The sequence below is a fragment of the Pollicipes pollicipes genome, unplaced genomic scaffold (assembly GCF_011947565.3).
Source record: "Pollicipes pollicipes isolate AB1234 unplaced genomic scaffold, Ppol_2.1 Scaffold_6138;HRSCAF=7277_pilon_pilon_pilon, whole genome shotgun sequence".
Classification (NCBI taxonomy): domain Eukaryota; kingdom Metazoa; phylum Arthropoda; class Thecostraca; order Pollicipedomorpha; family Pollicipedidae; genus Pollicipes; species Pollicipes pollicipes.
Genome location: NW_023596818.1, coordinates 20,363,550 through 20,383,718, shown reverse-complemented (window position 1 = coordinate 20,383,718; position 20,169 = coordinate 20,363,550). Strand labels below are relative to the sequence as shown.

The window sequence follows — 20,169 nt, the reverse complement described above, 5'->3', positions numbered from 1 at the left end:
GCCGTCGTGGCGCGTTAGCTGCCTGACGCGACTGGCTAGTCCAGCAATGCCTCATCATTTCCGCCCGTGGAGCAGACAGACGGCAAACAGGCTGTGCTACGTCCGCAACGACCTCCCGTCGGTGGCTGCACGGCACGGACCGGTGTACCGCTCCCGGCCGGAGACTGCGCTGCAGTAGAAACAGTCCGAGAGGCCGCGCGTTCAGCGGACAGCTATGTATTTCGACCGGAATGCTGGTATGGAATGGGACAAACAAGTCGAGGCCCAGTTACGGATGCCTTGCAGCATTCTGGGCAATACAGGCGCTGATATTGGAGCGGCTGAGCGGCCGCCGCCGCTGCTACACTCGCCGACAGTCTCGCAACGGCTGGTGATACTCGCCCGCTGCCGACATTCGCCGCAGCCTCGGCATTCGCACACGCTGCCGACACCCGGCGGCAGCGGCGCTGAAAGGCGTGGTCAAAGGCTGGATGCGGGGTAACCAGGAAAATAGCGTCAGCCGGAACGAACCTGCTTGTTACGCAATGCCGATGACGTGTAGACAAAGGTGTTGAAGTGAGCATGTACCGGATGAGACGCCTGTACCGTGCATGGAACATTTCAGTTGCACTGAGCAGGCTCCCTCGTGCAACGCGCGGCGGGGCGCAAAGCACGGGCATCGGTGGTCTGGTCAGAGCATCCGAATACCGAGGCCACCAAGGTCTTGGTAACAGCCAGTAGACAGATCAGCCGGCAGCGATTGAGCTGCTGCTGCTTTGGCCGGTCGGCTTTCTGGGTGCCGGTTTGCAAAGATTTTGACGTTCTTATTTTGAGTGTTCCTTTGGATAGCTTGAAGCGAGGCTCAGCGGTTGTACGATAACAGCTCCGCAATAGATTCATTTGGAACAGAACATGTGGGGATGATGCGTGTAACTTGTCTGCTCCGAGAGCTAAACTGGATGGGGTGGTCGCATTTCTAGCCCCGCCCCCCGCCCGTGGGGGGACGGGTTCGAGGCTCGAGTCACTGAAGGAGTTACTTATTGCCTCTGCCCCCTGATTGGGATGGTCCGCGACAGGTGGCCGCGGCCGCGTTAAAGGTCAGGTGACATCAGGGAAGGGCAGAGAATGCCAAGCATTGCAGTACGTGAAGCTTTCGCTACCAAATTTTGCCGTTGATCCGGAACTTTACTATCGGGTGGTGGGTGCAGGACTCGCACAACAAGCGCTCTTAGCGTGGACGCTGATCACAGAAATCCATCCAATCAAAAGGTTTGGAGTAAAGCTCTTAAAAACTGGCGATAGTCGGACAGACAATGGACGCACGTTTTTTAATGTTCACTACTCCTCCGTCTATCGCTGGGTATGTGCAAACCTAACTGTCATGTGAAATCCCCGCACAGTCGCGCGATATGGCAAAGGACATGATATCCGCGTTATGCGCCATCTTTTTCCGGCTCTGTCCCAGTACGAATGCTACGAATTCCGCTACAAAACGCAATTGGTACAACGACCACAACATGCACACTGATGTAGTAAGTTGATAAAGAACTTCTAAGGTACAACGTGGGTGTGTTCTGCTGTGATCTGACCGCATCTGTACACCTGCAGCATTAAAACGGGTCCTGGTCCGACCTACGTCGTCGTAACAGCAATGGCTGCTGCGCGGACCAATGAGGGCTCCACTGTTGCGTCTATCCCCGCTTGGCCGGCGGAGCCACCCGTCACAGGTTGATTTGACACTGCACGGACGGCATATGGGAGGTCACGCCGCTGTCTGATATCACATGTGCAGCGTGCGTCGACTGGCAGCACGCTCCAACTGTTGGCGGCCCGTGGCTGTTGGCGGCCCACGCGATGCCGAGGTCAGCCGGAGGTCACCGACCCGTCTCGTGCATGGCAGACGGCTGCGGCGTGGCCCTCCCAGTGCGGCTCCTACTTGAGGTACCTGGGACAAAAGCGCACAGGCTGGTTGGACACATCAGGTGGAGGCCACCTGAGAGGGACTCAGCCAGAGAGGCACTCAGCGTGAGAGGGACTCAGCCTGAGAGGAACTCAGCCTGAGAGGGACTTAGCCACCAGAGAGGGACTCAGGCCGTTTGTTGGACTTAGGTCAATGGGTGTATTCCTGGGGGTGATGATGATGATTGGGGTTTTAGGACGCCAATCATCATCATCTCAAGTGGGTGTATTCCTGATGCCTAGAATGGTAGTAGCTGATTGCACTGTGTGCAGATTGTTTCATTGAATGCCAGCAAGACGATGTGAGACATTCTTCTGCGGTCTGTGGGACAAGAGTGTTGCTCATCGCCTCCCAATCGGCACAGGCCGTTTGGCCGAAACGCTCAAGTGGCCATCAGTGGAACTGCAAATGTGCAAACCGACTTTTACGGCTGGGTCCAGATCTGAGGAAAACAGTCACCAAGTTACCGGCACATGTCTGTTGGGTTTAACATGCACGGCTTAACGGCCCACACGGATTCGGCTTAACACCGCTTTTGTGTTTGGGGAGAACAGCCGCCGATTAAAATGAATCACCGCCTCGCCAATACTGTGCGGCACGCTGTGCTATGTACATGCATTTTAATTACCACGTACTAAGACGCAACACCAGCGATGGATACACTACATTAGCAGTGGGATTAGAACCGCCCGCCATGTAATTAGATTAGAAGTACAGTCGACGAATATTCATTCGTTGTCTTCTGTAACGAAGGCAAGGTAAGCCCAGGAAGGAAGCCTGCCCTGCTGGAATCAAAACAGTTGCCCCATGTGCGGCATGAGTCATGCGTAACATGTTAATAGACGATTTGTTCCTAGAGACACAACGAAGAGATTCTGCTTCAAAGAAAGCAGAAAGGTGACCACTTTCAATTGAATCTATCAGCACAAGGTGGATAAAGGACAACCGAACGGTTAGCACGCTCTGACCGACCAACGACGTGCGATGCAGGATCACAGGTCGCGAATGCATTCCAAGTCACGATCCCAGCGTGGTTACGTGATGCAAACAGGCGAGGCTTTGCCGGGAGCGACACGGGAACATGCAGGGTGTTTGTGACCAAGGTTCGGGTTGGTTGCAGGAGAGCCGCGCGAGCTTGTTGATCCGGTCGAGAGCACCGGCGAACTGCTGATCCCGGCTGGTCCCCTCGGCACACAGCTGTAACCGCCTCGCGGGCAATAAACCAGTGTGAAAGCCCCTGAAAACCTGTTGGCTCTTGATTTCGTAAGTGTAAATGCATGGAGAAAAGTGGTCATTTACCTTTAAGAAAAACATTGGCGTCTGTGGCAAAGGAGTTGACAACTATTACCGCTTGACAAGTGTGTACTATGCTTTGACTCCTTTGCTGTAACTCGTCGCAGCTCCAGGTGACGGTGGCCTTGACCTATACGATCGTAAGCAGTGAGCGGCGCTGCAGCAGACGTGCGTGTGCCTGGACATCAATTCTAAGTGTATGAAAACTATCCACACTAGGTCAGGTCGGGTCTTGGACCAAACACCTAGTTAGTGTGCTCCGCGATCGCTGCCAATTGGCTTCTCTCGGTCTCTGCTGTTCCTGATCCGCGCCCTCCGCGTGTCGGTGCCGGTGTCAAAGAACAGCTGCTACCCGACGTCAGTGACAGCCGGCCCGCTAGCCAGTCCGTGTCAGTGACACAAGGCCTGCTCGCAGTCTATGTCAGTAACGCTCGGCCTCTAAGCACTCCGTGTCAGTGACGCAAGGCCTGCTTCGCAGTCCATGTCAGTGGCACAAGGCCAGTGCTCAGGGGTGTCACTCTCTAAAATGGGTTAGGGAGTTGATACAATAAATTTGACAGTGCAGACACTTGCTGCACTTCATTGGCCCAGTATTTCCAATATGCATTAGCGGGCTCATAACAGCACTGAGGCGGCTCAGGCCAGCATGAGGGGAGGGCTCAGGCCACCCGAAAGTATACAAAGTGACACCCCTGGTTCCGCTGCAGTGCGCGTCGGTGACATAAGGGCCCCGCTGAAGTCCGTGTCACTGACACCCGGAAGCTGCGCGTGTCACTCACTTGTCAGCCCAGTTGGTGCGGCCCAGGTGTGTGGTGCGCGAGGCAGCCGCCGCCCCGCCCCTGGGCCTGTACACGCTATACCTTCGAACGGGAGACAGGCGGGAGGGGCGCTCCGTGAGCGGACGGCGGTCACGCGGCACCCGTGACAGGTCCCACGGCAGTCACATTCGTGACAGGTCCCACAGCAGTCACATTCGTGGTGGGGCCCACGGCAGATGTGAGCCAGCACCGCACGCCAAACCACTCTGTGCTCCAAACAAGCCCAGCAACTGTACAGTGCAAAACATGACACACACGCGCTCAGCAAAAAGCAAAATGCATTAAGGAATAGGTAAATGAGGTTCTCATTTTCCCACGCGCGACCACTGGGCTCCAACAGGCGTACTGAGCCATTCGCTGAGCGCGTGACCAAACAAAAATGGCACCCCACATTTAGAGATTGGCGGCTCTGGCATGACCCCAACTGTGCAGTGCTGCACTCGCCGCGCTCGGGTCAGGTCAGGTCAGGTCAGGGACTTACTTGGCCGCCCAGTCGGTGCGCCCATGCAGCGTGCCGCCCGACATGGCGTTGCGGCCGGTGGCCGCCACGGAGCGCATGGACGTGGTGCTGTTATAGTAGGACGCGTGCGGCGCCTGCGCCGAGCTCGCGTCATTGCCGCCGGCGTTGCCTGCAGGCGCAAACGCAGCTCAAAAGAGGCGACCACGTCGGCAAGCTTTTTGCCACCAACATCTCAGTGCTGTTCGTAGTTACCGCACGTTCCGGACTGAAGCCCAGTGTTGTGGAAGGAAAGAAGAATACTGTTCAACTTAACATTACACCGCCCGGTCCTGTACCCGAAAGAAGGCCACCTTTGCTTACCATTCCAGAATGCAGCAGCGTCATGAATAAAAAGCATCGATGGAGTTCATTCGTAGTACTTACAGACGAGCCAGCGAAGCCTAAGGGCACTGCCGCACCGACCCTACCGCCCCTCCCTGGTCATTTTTTGTGAAAATAAGATTTTGCCTTCATCTTTCTGGCATTACCTGTGCCTGAGCTCGCAAGATCATATGGGAAAAAATTCAAGAAACCAAAAATAGGCGGTTTTTGTTCCAGCTGAAGCTACTTCCAAACCAACGATTGACCGCCGCTGGCGCATGCGGCGAGAATCAGTTGTCAGGACGGCGGATCCAGCGTTCAGTCCGGGCCTGCGCCCCGGCCGTGTGGCAGTCCGCCTCCAGCGTGGCCATGCCCCTCCTCGTCGTCGGCGCTCACCGTACTGGGCGTTTTTCGTGTTCTGTCCGGCCACGTAGCGCGACTTGTTGAGGTACACCTGCTTGGCGGTCATGTTGCGCGACTGGGAGCGGCCGGCGTCGCCGCCGCCGCCCCTACCGCCGCCGCCCGTGGGCGCGCCGATGGTCCTGCGTCCGGGCCGGGTCCGCGTCAGCGGGAGGGAGGCGCAGGCGGATGCGACGACGAAGATCACTTCTCCCTGCTCGTGGCAGGCCGCGTGCATTTATTCGGTCACCAGACATGCTGTCATCATGCAAACCTATAAGAGAGCTCCAACCGCAAAGTTCCTGGTAAGCCTCTGCTCATAGACGGCCACGTGAACACCCAGGCTCGCGGACCCCAGGATCGCGACTTGCGGGCGCTAAGATCGCGATTCCCAGAGGCGCCGGCCGAGATCAGCGCACGTACGCACCCCATGGCGTCCTTGAACTCGTCGTCATCCCACTTGGACCTGCGCACGGCGCCGGCCTGGCCGAGCGGGCCGCGCGCGGCGTTGTCAGAGGCTGCTGGTGCCGACGAGGTGTGGCCGCCGCCCAGCTTCTGACCCACCTGGAAGTACGGGTACCTGGCGGGTGCGGCAACAAGTCACACAGGCATCAGGGTCAAGGTCACGCAGACAGTAAGGATACCTCAGCAGCTGTCGCTGCACAGCAGTAGCAGATCTACGGAAACGCAGGCAATACTGCCGATGCGCGCGACGCCTCGGTCTGTCATTGCCGTCAGTGTGAAGTAGTGTACGCCAATGGTAAGGAAATTAACGACAGATAACGTCAAATCCACGACAATCGATCTTAGGGCCAGAAGGTGCTCTATCATTGAGATATAGTGTCTTTGTTGGGACCTTTTTGACCGGAGCAGTGCAGAACAACATCACCCCTCCCACCCCCCCCACGAATCATTATAGGCATACACTTGTTCCAAGAGGCTCACGTCCACATTCACTGACCGGAGCAGGTCAGTGATGTCACTGTCTGCTGACGGGTGCAGGTTAGTAATGTCACTGTCTGCTGACGGAAGCAGGTTAGTGATATTATTGTCTGCTGACGGAAGCAGGTTATATTACTGTTTGCTGACGGGAGCAGGCTAGTGATATTGCTTTCTGCTGACGGAAGCAGGTTAGTGATATTATTGTCTGTTGATGGAAGCAGGTTATATTACTGTTTGCTGACGGGAGCAGGCCAGTGATATCATTGCCTGCTGACGAGAGCGGGTTAGTGATATTACTGTCTGCTGATAGGAGCAGGTCAGTGATGTCACTGTTTGCTGACGGAAGCAGGTAAATGATATTACTGTATGCCGACGGGAGCAGGTTTAGTGACGTCACTGTCTGCAGACCACACCAGATCAGTGACGATGCCGTCTGCTGAGCAAAGTAAGTCATTGGTGTCACTGTCTGTTGACCGGAGCTGGTCAGGGGTGATGCCGGCTGCTAAGCGAAACAGCTTTGTGACGTCTCTGTCTGCTGGCGGGCTGGCCTGACCGGCCTGGCGCCACGCTGACCTGATGGCCTGCTGGGCGGTCGGCCGCTTGTTGGGGTTCCACAGCAGCATGTCACGGATCAGGATGATAGCCTCGGCGCTCGCGTTTGGGATCAACGTCTCGAGCGGCGTTGGGCTGAACTGGGGGAAGTTGAAGCTGATGTTCGCCGCCAGCTGGTGTCCCTCTGGCCAGTCGCGCTGCCGAGAGCCAGGTCAGGTCACGTCAGGTCAAGTAGGCACGCCATCACTAACGACGAAGGGAACGGACGTTGCCAGTTTCCCCTGATAGAATGCGGCGATGGTACGAGGGAGGAGCACGACAGCCTCGCCTGGAGGCAGGGCGCTCTGTTGTTGCAATGCTGCATTGTAACACGCATTCCTACTGGACGCTGCATGCACTCTGGCTCGAGTCAGTGCGCGCAGCGGACTTGATCGGTGAACTTGGCTGACATACGGGGCCAGTCCATGGCACGTTCCAACCCACCGGCGTGGCCATCTGGCTTCATCACGTGGTCGCCGGTGCTGTGCGGACAACAGACACCCAGTGTATCACAACAAATTTTTATGTGCACAGCACTTTACCGCGTCATCCCGCAGCATCGGGCTGTTTCTAGACCGTCAACACGTGCGTCAACAGCCACAACGCAGCAAGCATGAATCCAACACAAAGAAACGCATGCAGCAGGTTGAAAATGTCAGGTTGTTGGAGTACCGCCACCGTGTGGTGCCGGTGCCCGGCGAGGCTGTACCTTGTCCGGCGTACCGAGCACCGAGCAGATCTTGAAGATCTCGTCGATCTCGGAGCTGCCCGGGAAGAGCGGCCGGTACGTGTACACCTCGGCCATGATGCAGCCCACCGCCCAGATGTCGATCGGGCTGCTGTAGCTGTTGGAGCGGAGCAGCACCTCCGGCGCCCGGTACCTGCCGGGTCATGTGGGTCACTCAGGTAACAGGAGTCACCCGTGTCACAGGGGTCACCCGGGTCACAGGGGTCACTCAGGTCACGTGGGTCACGGAGGCGGGTCAGTAAGACGGATAAGAGGCATGAGTAGACGGAGGTGTCGGGTTACAGGGATCACCTGGCTTGCCTGCTTGAATGGTACCGGCCTGCAGAAGCATGGGAACGCGTCGGCGGAGGCCAGCTGGCTGACTCACAAAGCGGACGAGGTGGGGCATGCCGCGGCATTTCCCTGCACGATGCACTGCTCCGCTGCCCAGCCGTGTGCGACCGTCGGCATGGCGCCTGAGGTCCGGGTCATCGCTGTCCAGCTCCAAACGGTGTTACATGGCAAATGTGCGAATTATCGACGGCGAGCCTAGCGAAACATTGGTCGGTTGGCCAGGAAAACATTGCGCACGGACGCAGGGCGTGGAGTTCAATGAGCGGCGCTTGCTCGCTCGCCACTGCTCTTGAGGAGGCGGGGATATGCTTTGCAAGCTCATACACACAGCGGTGGTCCATTGAACCCGGTAAACGGTCGGCTCTCACGCTTGAAGGGCCCCAGCCGGCAGCAGGTGTTCGCTTCCATGAATAGCGACCGATCCAGTGTGAATGGTCACGGGGTGCGCAGACTAGCGGCGGCCACGTCACGGGCCGCGGGCCGCGCCATATTCATGTTGATGGTGGGGGGGGGGGGGGGGAGTATCCCCCAACACGCGATTTCGTAACACCAGCTTTAAACACTACGTGTTCCCACCCATCGCATGGCAGATTTAGTTGGAAAGGGCATTATGAAAATCCACCACATGGTGTTGCGTGGAAAGACTGAGTCTAAAGGGCCTTCCACCCCACCCGGTCACCACCGCCCCAGCCGGCCGTCCCCCTCATTATCAGCCGGGGCACCGGCCTGGTGAGCAGCTCATTACCGCGGTAGCATCTGAGCTGCCGGCTGCTGGATTGGCTACGATTCCAGAACGATTGCAAGTCGAGGCCTGTTGTTTTAATTCACCGATTAAAAGTGTCGACCACAGGACCGTTAAGATATGCATTGTCAATGATATCTTCAGCGCGGCATGGCCGGCGCTGAAAAACCTTCCAGGCGCTTGTCATCGGGGGTCCGTGGCCAAACCAAGCACGTCTAGCAGTAAGTATTGGGCCCAGTAGGTAAAAAGACTTGGCGCACAGCAGTTGTATCGATTTCAAGGCAACGTGCCTCGGCTAATCTAATAATATCTAATAATGTCAAGGCTCCAAAAACTTCTCACTGACCTTCGGAGGAGGAGCCTATGACGCTATATTTTGTTGTTAGTCATTTACTGACATTTCGCTTGCTTTAATTGTTTCAGTCACAGGACCACTTATTTCGCCTCAGTTCTTTCCCTACATGCGCATCGCGCTTGTAGGCAACCAAATGTCACACATATATCCTGTGCGGGTGAAGACTTGCAGTGCGTGCAGGCGTCAGGGTCAACGCTTGCCTCCTGGCACCGACTCACCACCGGGTGGAGACATAATCCGTGTAGGGGGGACGAGACCGGATTTCCCTGGCCAGCCCAAAGTCGGCGATCTTGATCAGGTCCGGCCCCATGCAGAGCAGGTTTTCCGGCTGTGAACGCGGCGGCTTGTTTCACGGCCGAGCGTTTGCATAACGAACGGGTTTCCTGGCTGGAAACACATGCGCGGCGAATCGATTCTATATGGGGGACTTAAGCCGACCCGGAGGCGTGCACCGGGCTCCGAAAGGTCGGGGGCGTAGGGCAGGGACGGAGTTTCGCAAATCAGAGGGAGAGGCTAAGCAAGGAAAAAATAGCCCAGCTCCCAAAATACGTCGCAAACGGTTTTCTCCCGGACTCGGCCCACTTAGTCCTCAAAGTTGAGTGGGGGGAAGTTGGAGCCCCAACTAAATACGCAACCACACTCATGAACTGAGGATAGTCAGCGCCAAGCGGTGTCTCCATGACGCTGAATAATGTCTGCATTATACCGAAGTAAATAACAGTATACAATTATTAAATGGGCGTGATGGCCGAGTTGCCCGAGTTGCAGCTCGTGAAACTCCCACGTATCGGGTCTGGGTTCGAATCCAGGGTTGCACCATGGCCCCTGAGCCCTAATATGACGAATGCATTTGCTCGCGTTCCATAAAAGGGCGTCACAACATACGCCACGTTCCCTTTTAAAAGGTCGCCAATCGCATCGATTGACTTTGATGGTCGGGAATTGCTCACCTTCATGTCCCTGTGGAAGAAGCCGTGTTTGTGCATAAACGCCAGGCCCTGCAGCACCTGGTACATAATGTTGCGTATCACCGGCTCCGACAGCATCTTGTCCCTGCAACCGTCCGAGATTCCCAGTCGGCGGGGCGAGCAAGCAGCACGCCTCCGAGTCATCGGCTCCGAGAAAACATCCACGCGTGGCGGGTCGCTGCGTTCCGTGACGTCATGCCATACACCGGAGGGGTCAGCAGCCCGCGAAAGAGATGTAGATCAGGTCGGTCATTAGATATGCTGTCAAGGTCCTGGCTTCGGCGGCCTCCTGCTGAAACGCAAGTTACCATGGCGCTTTCGCTGGTGCGATCCCGGGCTGCCGCTAACCGGGAGCCGACGACGGAGCGGCCACGTGCCTGAGGCTACCCTCGGACAGCTGGGGGGAGCCAGCAGGACCGCAATGTCACCCTCGAACAACTGGGGGAGCCGGCAGGACCCCCAAGGTCACCCTCGGGCAGTTGGGGGAGCCGACAGGACTCCGGGGTCACCCTGGACCCTGAGGGACCCGGAAGGACCTCAAAGGTCGTCCCTGGGATCTGAAGGAGTCGGCAGGACCCCGAGTGTCACCCCTTGGTCCTGAGGGAGCCGGCAGGGCCATGAAGGTCGCCCTGGGCCCTGCAGAAGCCAACAGGACCCCAAAGGTCGCCCCTGGGCCCTGCAGGAGCCAACAGGACCCCAAAGGTTGCCCCTGGGCCCTGCAGGAGCCAACAGGACCCCGAATGTCGCCCGGGCAGCTGGTACGAACCGCTGCAGATCGGGATTGCGCTCAGCAGCAGGGAGTCACGCTAGCCACCGATACCGGTCGGCCCGAACGGGCAGGGAGCGGTCGGTGAAGCACGCGCTCCTTCCGGTACCGCCGGGGCCGGGACTGCGCCAACACCGGGGTCATTACATATTGTGCCCGAGACACCAGCCTAGCTTCCCTCGGGCACGCCATATGAGCTGGTGTACTGGTAGTGCGGCGGTCCTGACAGGTTTGTGTAGAAAGCCTTATACGACAAAAAACGTGGTTTACGAAATAAAGTGTAGACTGTGTGAAAAACGTGGGAGGGACATATGGGAGGGACATGTGATGCCTGTCTACTTCAATTCGCTCGTATGTTTGAATGAACCGTGACGCGTGGCGCCTATTTGCTGGAATTCGTTCGCATGTACACGTATGTTTGCGTATTCTAATTCTTAGATAGGCACGGTATTGTGGTAATGGCTGGCAATCGCTTGCTGTCCAATCCCCTGCATGTTGGTGTCCGGTAAAAACTGTGGCTTGCTGCTTTAAAAAATCAAAAAAATCGGGTATGTTCATCAGCAGACAATTTTGAATTGACTTTTGCTATTGTTTCTATAAAGGCATGTTTCGATAAAGGCCGAAATATCAGTCCATCTATATCCCCATTCTCCTGGTTTTTCTCCGAGTGATAAGGCTATCATTACTGTCTTATCTATGCGAATAATGTTCCTCGCTAATGCACTGAACAACTTACGTAATCGCTGACGGATCGACTGGCATTCGCATTCCACGGCTCTGCTGGACGCTGCTTGCGCTCATGACTCGCGTCACTCAAGTCAACGCTAGATGCGATGCATTAAACGCGAAGATGTGTAGCTGAATGGTAATCATTGTTGGCGAATCGAGTAGCCTGGCAATTGGTGTGAATGTAGATGCCAGCAAAAGTGGCATGCTGGTGCGTGCCTATCAAGCACGCTAAAAGGGAGCATCGCATCTTGTTTATATTGTTATTTGTTGTTAAATCAGACGCGCACGATCCGGTCAGTAATAGCGGCCTCTCGAAACTGTTCTAAATAGCTCAGAAATTCGATTTGAAGCAGCCTTGCGGGATAAATTTCATTTGGCTCCCTGCTCACCGTTATAATACATTTCATTTTCCTCGCTTTTCCGACTGTGTGTTCTTTGATGTTGTAACACGCTAGCATGCCAAAATATTTGTGCAATAAATGGTACGAAAGCTGGAAACGCTATGTTTAGACAACAAAGCATGCGAACATGAGGGTATTATCCCGCGAATTTGACGAGGCGCTATGCTGTGACCTTGATTTTCTCCCATGGTGCTTACCAACGTGATGTAATCACCACCAGCAAAGTGTCTCACCACCAGTGTCAGTGGCTTACCACACGCACTTCGGCTTTGGGAATGGGAGGGTCACATGATCCATGAGACGCGCCGGTCTAAATTTCAACCAACCACCTTCTCGGGAACAGGCGCTTGCACGCTGGACAAATCACAAACGCTTTTTTAATTCGCATCAGTTGAGGTGAGCACGGCGGTCATCACGGCAACGGTGTTCGCGACCGCAGGGAAAGGCGTAGTGCTGTTGTAGAACATCGTGAACGTGATTTTGACTCGAAAATAATTGAAGTTGATATCGTTTTGCCTTGACCGTGCTTCAGTGGCGCTACAGTGTAATTTTTGACGCAACTAGTCCTGTCGCTTCACTAGAGTTTGTTTCTGAAATAGACCCCAAAGATGGAACACTCCCTTTAAGTATCATTCACACAGACCTGATGACCAGATGGTCGTGCACTGTCGAGAATCGCGATAATTCTTCTCCCATCCCACAGTTTATGCAAAATTACGGCGACTTTCATTCAAAACAATGGGATGCGCTCGCATTAAATGCCTCTGGCTTCAAGGAAATAAAACAGGGTGTATCTAACAAGCAGAACGAGAGGCATTGCCATACAATATTATTGCCATGGCCAAACAGTCAACATGGTAAAACCCTTTTTATTGTTTCCATAGCAGAACAAAAATCGGAGTTATTTCCTTTTCGCACCGCTTGAAATATCAAAAAATGATAGTCCACATCGTGCAATCGGAATCAAATTACTTGAGTCTCCAATCCCTCTGTAACTGGGATTAAAAAGAAAATCCAGATTCGTCAGCCACAGAGTTTGTACTGGGGAACCTGTCTGATCACAGATCATTCTGTGCGGCATAAACATCATTTGCATGTTAGTTCAAGCAAAAATGACAACAAGCGCGTCGTTTCAGGCAAGAGACGTTTAAATGTGAGCACACACAATCTAGGGCATTGGGACTTGTGCGCCGGACCCCAATGTCAGAATTCTTGGAAAACGACTTGACGTGATAGCGAGTCCCGTGCAACTATACAAAACTGCGAACATTCTGACAATGGTTGGGCGGGAACTTGAATCCGGGGCCGATCAGCGTGGGAGTGCGTCGATCATGCTGAGGTTAGCTAGCGCACACCATGCTCAACGAAAGCAATGTCGTTAATCATGTCCATATGGCTTTAGCCCGTTCTCGTGGCCACAGAAGAATGTCAACCACGGCATAGCATGCTGCTGCATTTGACGCGCTTTGCGCACTTGGTTTAATACACTTCGTGCGTTATTCTTTATTCCTTTATCTAAGCATTGTTTTGAGGATTCTCAATGCTTCACACTTGGGGTGTGCCGCATGCATTGGTTTAAGGTGTGTTAACCGCGCCAGATCTTTTAGGTTAGGTTAGCAGTAGCAAAGCGCTGCTTTTAATGCTGTCGGTCCTTTTAATTAACTGTGGATTTATCATGCACATCATAACCACTGTATGACGGTGCCAAGATTAATAGGAAGCGGCCAAGCGTCGTAATTTGGATAGCCGACGTGCTGATCACAAATCGATTCTGCTCTAAAGTAGCGTTATATTCTGGGGTTCACTTTCCTACTGCATGGTGGGAGGTTAAACACCTCGCTATTCAAATGACTGAGTTATGTGCTTAGAACTCCGTAGGCATGTGTTAACACATAGCAAACGAACGTACCTTCTCCCAGCCCGCTGGTTCTGCTGGCTGCAATATAAAGCCGATGAAACAAGTCTCCGTAATCAATCACACTATCATCACTTTTTCTTTCTAATCACCTCACTGCCTCCGTGTCACCTTTTACTAGCCGTCGCACCGTCAATGTCTTCAATATTGAGGTGTGACTTTAAAGAGGTCGAAGCAAACTAATGGAGAACGGGAAGTCCATGAAGAGAGAAAACCCAATAGACAGCTTGCACTAACAAATTTAGGAAGAACAGACCAGCGATCAGAGCAAAACTCGCATCTCTAGCAATACTAAAACCAGCCACTCACGGTAAATTTCTGCCTTTCCCCGGTCTAGACCACTAACTTGTTCGACTTAACCGCGTGTTCTTGCGACCAGCACAAAGCAAACGTGAATAAACGCCCATAAATCACGCGGAATGAATTCATGGAGGGAAGTATATGAGTGAGGCGTCTTATCCATCAAACACTTTGGACAACAGCCTAAACAGCAGCGTCGAGGGACGAAAGACAGACGCAACTGAAGCCGCGACAGTCTCGCATGCGAGGCTTTGGATGCGTGCTGTGTTGCCGGCACAGTCGAGAATGTCCGGGAACGGCTGCATGCTGGGTCATTTTGTGGCAACCGAGAAAAGCGCATATTGTGGCAACATACTCCATTCTCACCTTTCCTTCATCATCTGATAGAGATTCTCCTTCATATATTCAAAAACAAAATAAAGCGTATCGTTTTCTCTTATCACTTCCTTCAGTTTGACAACATTTGCATGGCTCAGTTTCTTCAAGGACTGAAACAGAGAAAAAAGTCAACCACATCCAAAACAATTACAAATGAACCGAATTTACACGTGCTCATGGGCGCAGATGTACTCAAATCTCATCGTAAAAGCATACACATATGTAAAAAAACAAGCAGCAAGCTTCCGTGGCATTGCATTAAGCACTTAACAGCCATTTGTAAACCTCTTACCAATATTTATTACTATGCCGTATTTTTTAGCACATGTACCCAACCCAGCCCGTCGCCCACTCTCTAAGGTGAACTCGTAAAGTTCTCTGACGACAGAGCTCCTTCCGCGTATATGAGAAATGAAGTGCATTAGGTGCGAACCACGGATACCTAGTATCATTCGGGCCCGGTGTTTGTATTTGCCCGCGGCATAGTGCTGCCTCTACGGACCTTGCCGTGCCCAATATCTGCCGTTGGGAACAAACGTTGGTTCCGGTGGAAGCGCCATTTAAATAAACACCAGACTGAATGAACGGTTCTTCTCTCAACAGATTTCAGATAGTCGATGTTCGTCATCGTTTTTGTCGAGCTCCCTCTTAATGCCGACTAAATGAACTCCTTCGATGCACAAATGCACGCGTTTCTGTCTGGTGCGTCGGCGAGGTCCGGAGCCAGCCGATATGGAGCACCGGCACCGGCTTGAGCCAAGGAACGGCCAGCCCAGCTTCTCTCTTTCAATCGCACCTGGCATCGTATGTCGTGCTTCAGCAACGTCCGGGTGCAAATTAACATGTCAAGAAGCTGGCTTCCAGGGGGTTGTCATCCCCGCGGAAAGAGGCTCTGACTTCAGTTCAGACCTAAGCGCCTCTGGCTGGCCAAACAGTACGCACCCGTCCGACTCATACTGGAACCGCTGTTGTCAACCCGACAGCGCGCTAGTTCAGACTAGACCCGCTTCCACTGACGCAGCAGTACCCTCCTGCCTGGTCCAGACTGAGCTGGCACCAACAGTACCCTCCCGCCCGGTCCAGACTGAGCTGGCACCAACAGTACCCTCCCGCCCGGTCCAGACTGAGCTGACACTAACAGTACCATCCCGCCCGGTCCAGACTGAGGTGACACTAACAGTACCCTCCCGCCCGGTCCAGACTGAGCTGACACCAACAGTACCCTCCCGCCCGGTCCAGACTGAGGTGACACTAACAGCACCCTCCCGCCCAGTCCAGACTCCAGACTGAGCTGACACCAACAGTACCCTCCCGTCCGGTCCAGACTGAGCTGACACCAACAGTACCCTCCCGCCCGGTCCAGACTGAGCTGGCGCCAACAGTACCCTCCCGCCCGGTCCAGACTGAGCTCAGCCTGGCAGGTAACCTGATCGTGACCCCCGGCTGGCTTTGACTTGAGCAGCGCGTAGCCGCTTCCCCGCTGGCAAACAGAGCGGCACCGGCGCGGCGCCGCGTGCAAACAGTGCCTTACAGGCGCGTCGGTTGGCCCCGGAGATGGCCTTCGCGGTCGGACTGGGTCGATCAACCGCCTCCGGACCACCTACGGACTATTGCCTCGCGCCCTGGCACCTGCCCGGGGGTCGGGTGGCGGCCGTGGTTATCGGCACGCAGCGAAGGTGATCGTATGATTTTGAAATACAGCATTTCGGCCCTTCCCGAAAAGATCGCCGGCTCGTAACGAACACATTTTAACATTCTCATGAAATTAACATACGCCTTTTCCACCAGCTGGTAGCGGACCAAAGCCATGGTCTCGGACAAATTGGGCCGTCTGGAGTTAACGCTACTGAAATCCGTCAGCGTACGCCAGTCCATCGCGCGACGGACCTGGTGTGTCGTAAGCAACGGGACATTCACATTCGGGTTACCATGACAACGGGAAAACAAGTGACGTACCTTGACTTCCCGCAGGTTCATTGCCTCCTCCCACGAAGTGTATTTCCGCTTCATCCTGGAAGATGTAGGCATTACAAGGTGTGGCATACCAAAAAAGACATGTTCAATGCAACTATGTTTCTTAGTCGTAATAACTAAGTCCCAGGCGAGTGAGCGATTCGGACACGCTTCACGAATAGCAAAAGTTACTGCGTGTGAAGAGCCTGCCTGGTTTGCTACATCACGAGGTCGTCGGCGGTCTATAACCCAAGCGACCAGGCGCCAGTCGAGCCCTCGTACTGTCAACACACGCCTGGGGTGAGGCGCTCCCCCGCTGGGGCAGATGTACGGCACCGGTGCCAGTGCGGCGCCGGGACCTTGAGCCAGTCGATTACCGATGAATGCTGGCCATAGTGAGCCGCCGTTCACGCAAGACCCACCGCTCTGGCCTCCGGGGCTCGGGACAGGTGGGGCCGAGGCGAAGTTTGGCGGGACACCCGGCGGCCAGCAGTGACTCGGTGCGCTGAATGCGGGCGACGCCGGAACCCGGGCGAGTCGCACTAGAACTACGGGCGATTTTTCACCCTGGGCGATCCAGCCCTATCCGCGCTCCTGGCAGACTGGTGCATTTGCAGCCAATGCGATGGTCGCAGCCCTTGGCAGTTTCCAAATGTCGGTTTGTTCAGCGTAGCGGCGTACCGTTCTCAAGGCATGTGCACGCAAGTTGTTTTATCAGGCGGGGTTTTACTGCAACATGGCGATAGTACGAAGTGCTACCTCATCCAGCATTATAACCTAGTCGACTACCAATGCTATTATATCGAAAGTCTTGACTTCGACATTTGATGAGAATAAGCAAGAAATATGGAAATCGCGAAAAGCTTCACAATGCGGCTGTAAGTCAGGCGCAGGTCGTCCTGGGTCACAGCCACGTAAGGTTGACCCAATCTGAATAAGAACTGAATACCTCGTACATTGACACAAATGCCAGAGCGCGGCGAGCAGCAGCCATACATACGCACTCGTTCGAAAGTGAATAGGTCGGTTTTGGGCATTCTTGATGCTGCTTGATGCGCAGTAATTTTGTGACCGCGCGCAATAAGTGGCGCCGGTGTCGAGGGTGCTGTGTGTGTGCGGCGCTCGGGAGCTCGCCATCGTAATTATACAAAAAATCGAAGGTAAGAGCATGAATCTACCTGTTTTGTGATTATTTACGATATGTCCTGCCTTAAACACGACGAATGGTGTACAACGATTTTTTCTAACGTTAAGTAGGAAAGTATACCCTGACCTTCACAGTTGTTGCGATATATCACCGGAGTACTTTCGTTTCTATTACCTTTTCTGGTTCAGCTGTTGCTTACGTCGAATATCTCTAACTTATTTTACCTGATGTTGGAAGCATTGCAATAACACGTGGCCTATGAATACAGACCCTTATCGCCACATAACACACAGAACCTCACCGTTTGATGGCGACCTTTTCACCGGTGTCTATCCTCTGGCCGAGGACGACTGAGCCAAAGGTGCCGTCACCCAGCTGGCCCAGCGTCATGTAGCGGTTCATGTTCTCTCCCATCCTATATTAACGGTGGACCTGCGTCGACGGATACGGCGGATAGTGGTTAATGTCGGGGGCGGGGAGCCTCGTGAGCAGCCGTTAGAGATGAACCATGCTGTGTAGGATCAGCTTCGTTCTTGTCTACTTTATGGACAGGAAAAAAGGCGACTCAGCTCGGATTTCCACTAGCGAGCCGCCTCAACCTGCATGCAACTGCAAGCTGCAGTTGTCAACGGATTCGTTAACTCTGAGAGCAGTTATGGAAGCAAGTCCCCAAAGCGGGGTATGAATATATATGGAGGAAATCGCGTCCCTGAGAAGTCCTCGATCTGTGATATGCTTTGTTTTACCTCTCCGGATAATTAAAGAGCAAGAACGGGAGTTATTTGTGCACTGAGACTCGAAGCATACCTACTCATTGACAGCCACTTGTCCATTCGAAGGTACCGAAGTTATTTTTATTTTCTAACTTAAAAAACCTGTCAAGTTCTTCACATGCGAGAAGCGCACTGCCGCACAACGAAACTAACAACGTTAACAAAAACAATTTTTAATAGCACAAACTCCTCGAAAGCAAACATCGCCACGAGGAAAAACATTTGAAAGAAGGGGGACAATCTACTGTTCAGCGCTCCCAGAAAACCGATGTATGACCATTTCTTACACTGCGACGTCGTTGGGTCACTGACCTGGCCGGGGTAGCTGGCCGCCGTGCTTGGTGCGCGCGCCCGGCGTCGCTACGTCATGTCCCGCCGTCCGGCCGCGTCCCACGACTACGGCCGCCACCGCCCGCCAGGTGAGGGCGGCTTTATCGACCGGCGTCCAGCGTCGGTAGCGACGGCCAAACAGCCGTACACAGTGGACGAGCCCGGCCGCCGCCCGGCCCGGGGACCGCACTGGCAACCGCAGCGGCCGGAGACGGCCGGCAGGCTCACTGGCCCGGCCCCTGACCCAGGGACTGCTCGTCAGGGGCTCGGACTCGATGGTGGGGGATGTAGCTCAACCATGGCGCAGATTGATCTGGTCAGGTGCGGGTACTTCTCACCGCGGGAGGCCCTGGGAGCCCCGGGAGCCCCGGCGTGACCTTCAGGCAGATACGGGCAGGCGCGGGTACATCTCACCGCAGGGGGCCCTGATAGCACGGGCGCGAGCTTCAGGACTAATCAAAAATATTTGTGAGTTGTATTTGGGCTGCAGTAATTGCAGTGTGGTGTCCTGTGGACCAGATGGCTACCGGGTGGCTTTTAGCTGTGAATTACTTCACAGTGTAGTTTGTGCTCATTTAAGCAAAACAGCCTGCTAGCACCAGTTCAGACGGGCATCATTACGCAAGCGTGAACATGAATACGCGTCGCAGAAGTGACCACATGTCACCCTCCAGTATCTGGTGCATCTATGCATCGGCTTGAATAAATATATCTCGCAAGCGTAGTGCGAGTTATTTTCATACGGAAGCACTCGATCTGATTCGTCTTCGCTAAGAAAAAAACCAAACAGTTTGTGCGTATAGTATGTAAGTGAAGTATGCTTTGCCCTGTTCACGTAAAGATAAGGCCCTTAAAATACGATACAATGGCTCGCTTGCGGTTTTTGCGCCAAGAGAAGCATTCCACCTCACTCGCTTGTCGACGTCAAGATAAGAACCAAGAGAGCGATGCTCATGTTGGACTGGATTGGACGCCTCCGCACCAGCCACCATGGGGTGCTTCCAGCCCGCGATAAGGTACATTGCGATGTCCGGTGGCATTTGTCAATGACGGCTTCATGATTAGAACGCTGCACTATCCAGCATCATGTGGAGCTAAGCGCCGCAGCTGGCACCCCTGCCTAACACGTACGCCCCGAAATCAGATAACCAAAACATCATCACCGATTTATTGGAGCTTGCGTCGCGTTGAAAACGGTCAGGACTTCAAAATACAGCCGACATACAACTGTACATAGAAACTCGCGTCTTGTGTCATACAGAGAGAGGCTTGAAACAGGCCCCGCCAACAGTAGGTCCCGGTGTAGCAGCACCGGTGTCCGTGAGGCGTCCAGTGTAAACTGGCCAGGCCCTCCGCGGCCAGGTGCCGTGCACTCATAGCAGACAAAAGTGTGCTCATCTCATGCAGCCAGCCAAGACGGCAGGGCCCAGTGAGGCATCAGCATCGGCCCAGTGGGGCATCAGCTACGGCTCAGTGAGGCACCGGCTACGGCCCAGTGAGGCATCAGCATTGGCCCAGTGAGGCATCAG

At 54.3% G+C, this 20,169-nt stretch overlaps 1 protein-coding gene across 3 annotated transcripts; it reads right to left on the bottom strand.

The window, feature by feature from the left end:
• Nucleotides 1-200: 200 nt before the first annotated feature.
• On the bottom strand, nt 201-18,658 carry LOC119105741 (serine/threonine-protein kinase ICK). 3 transcript variants are annotated; one of them, XM_037229227.1, is made up of 14 exons: nt 18,623-18,658; nt 17,839-17,969; nt 16,394-16,448; nt 14,426-14,547; nt 13,754-13,780; nt 9,931-10,033; nt 9,199-9,308; nt 7,512-7,683; nt 6,785-6,960; nt 5,697-5,849; nt 5,267-5,412; nt 4,532-4,679; nt 4,012-4,092; nt 201-1,924 (listed from the first exon to the last, which is right to left on the bottom strand). In XM_037229227.1, the coding sequence occupies exons 2-14, from the start codon at nt 17,949-17,951 to the stop codon at nt 1,912-1,914; spliced, it is 1,419 nt and encodes a 472-aa protein (XP_037085122.1). In that variant the 5' UTR covers nt 17,952-17,969; nt 18,623-18,658; the 3' UTR covers nt 201-1,911. The 3 variants fall into 3 exon arrangements, with proteins under 3 accessions (XP_037085122.1, XP_037085124.1, XP_037085123.1); XM_037229229.1 differs by lacking the exon at nt 4,012-4,092; XM_037229228.1 differs by lacking the exon at nt 13,754-13,780.
• Between the last annotated feature and the right edge of the window lie 1,511 nt (nt 18,659-20,169).

Bases quoted from the DNA above. Each gene is read 5' to 3' on its own strand.
- LOC119105741 (XM_037229227.1), bottom strand. From the start codon at position 17,951: ATGGGAGAGAACATGAACCGCTACATGACGCTGGGCCAGCTGGGTGAC. The intron at 16,449-17,838 runs GTGAGGTTCTGT...TACATCTTCCAG, and splicing joins GAAAAGGTCGCCATCAAACG to GATGAAGCGGAAATACACTT. The intron at 4,093-4,531 runs GTAAGTCCCTGA...TCCCGTTCGAAG, and splicing joins CGCACCGACTGGGCGGCCAA to GTATAGCGTGTACAGGCCCA.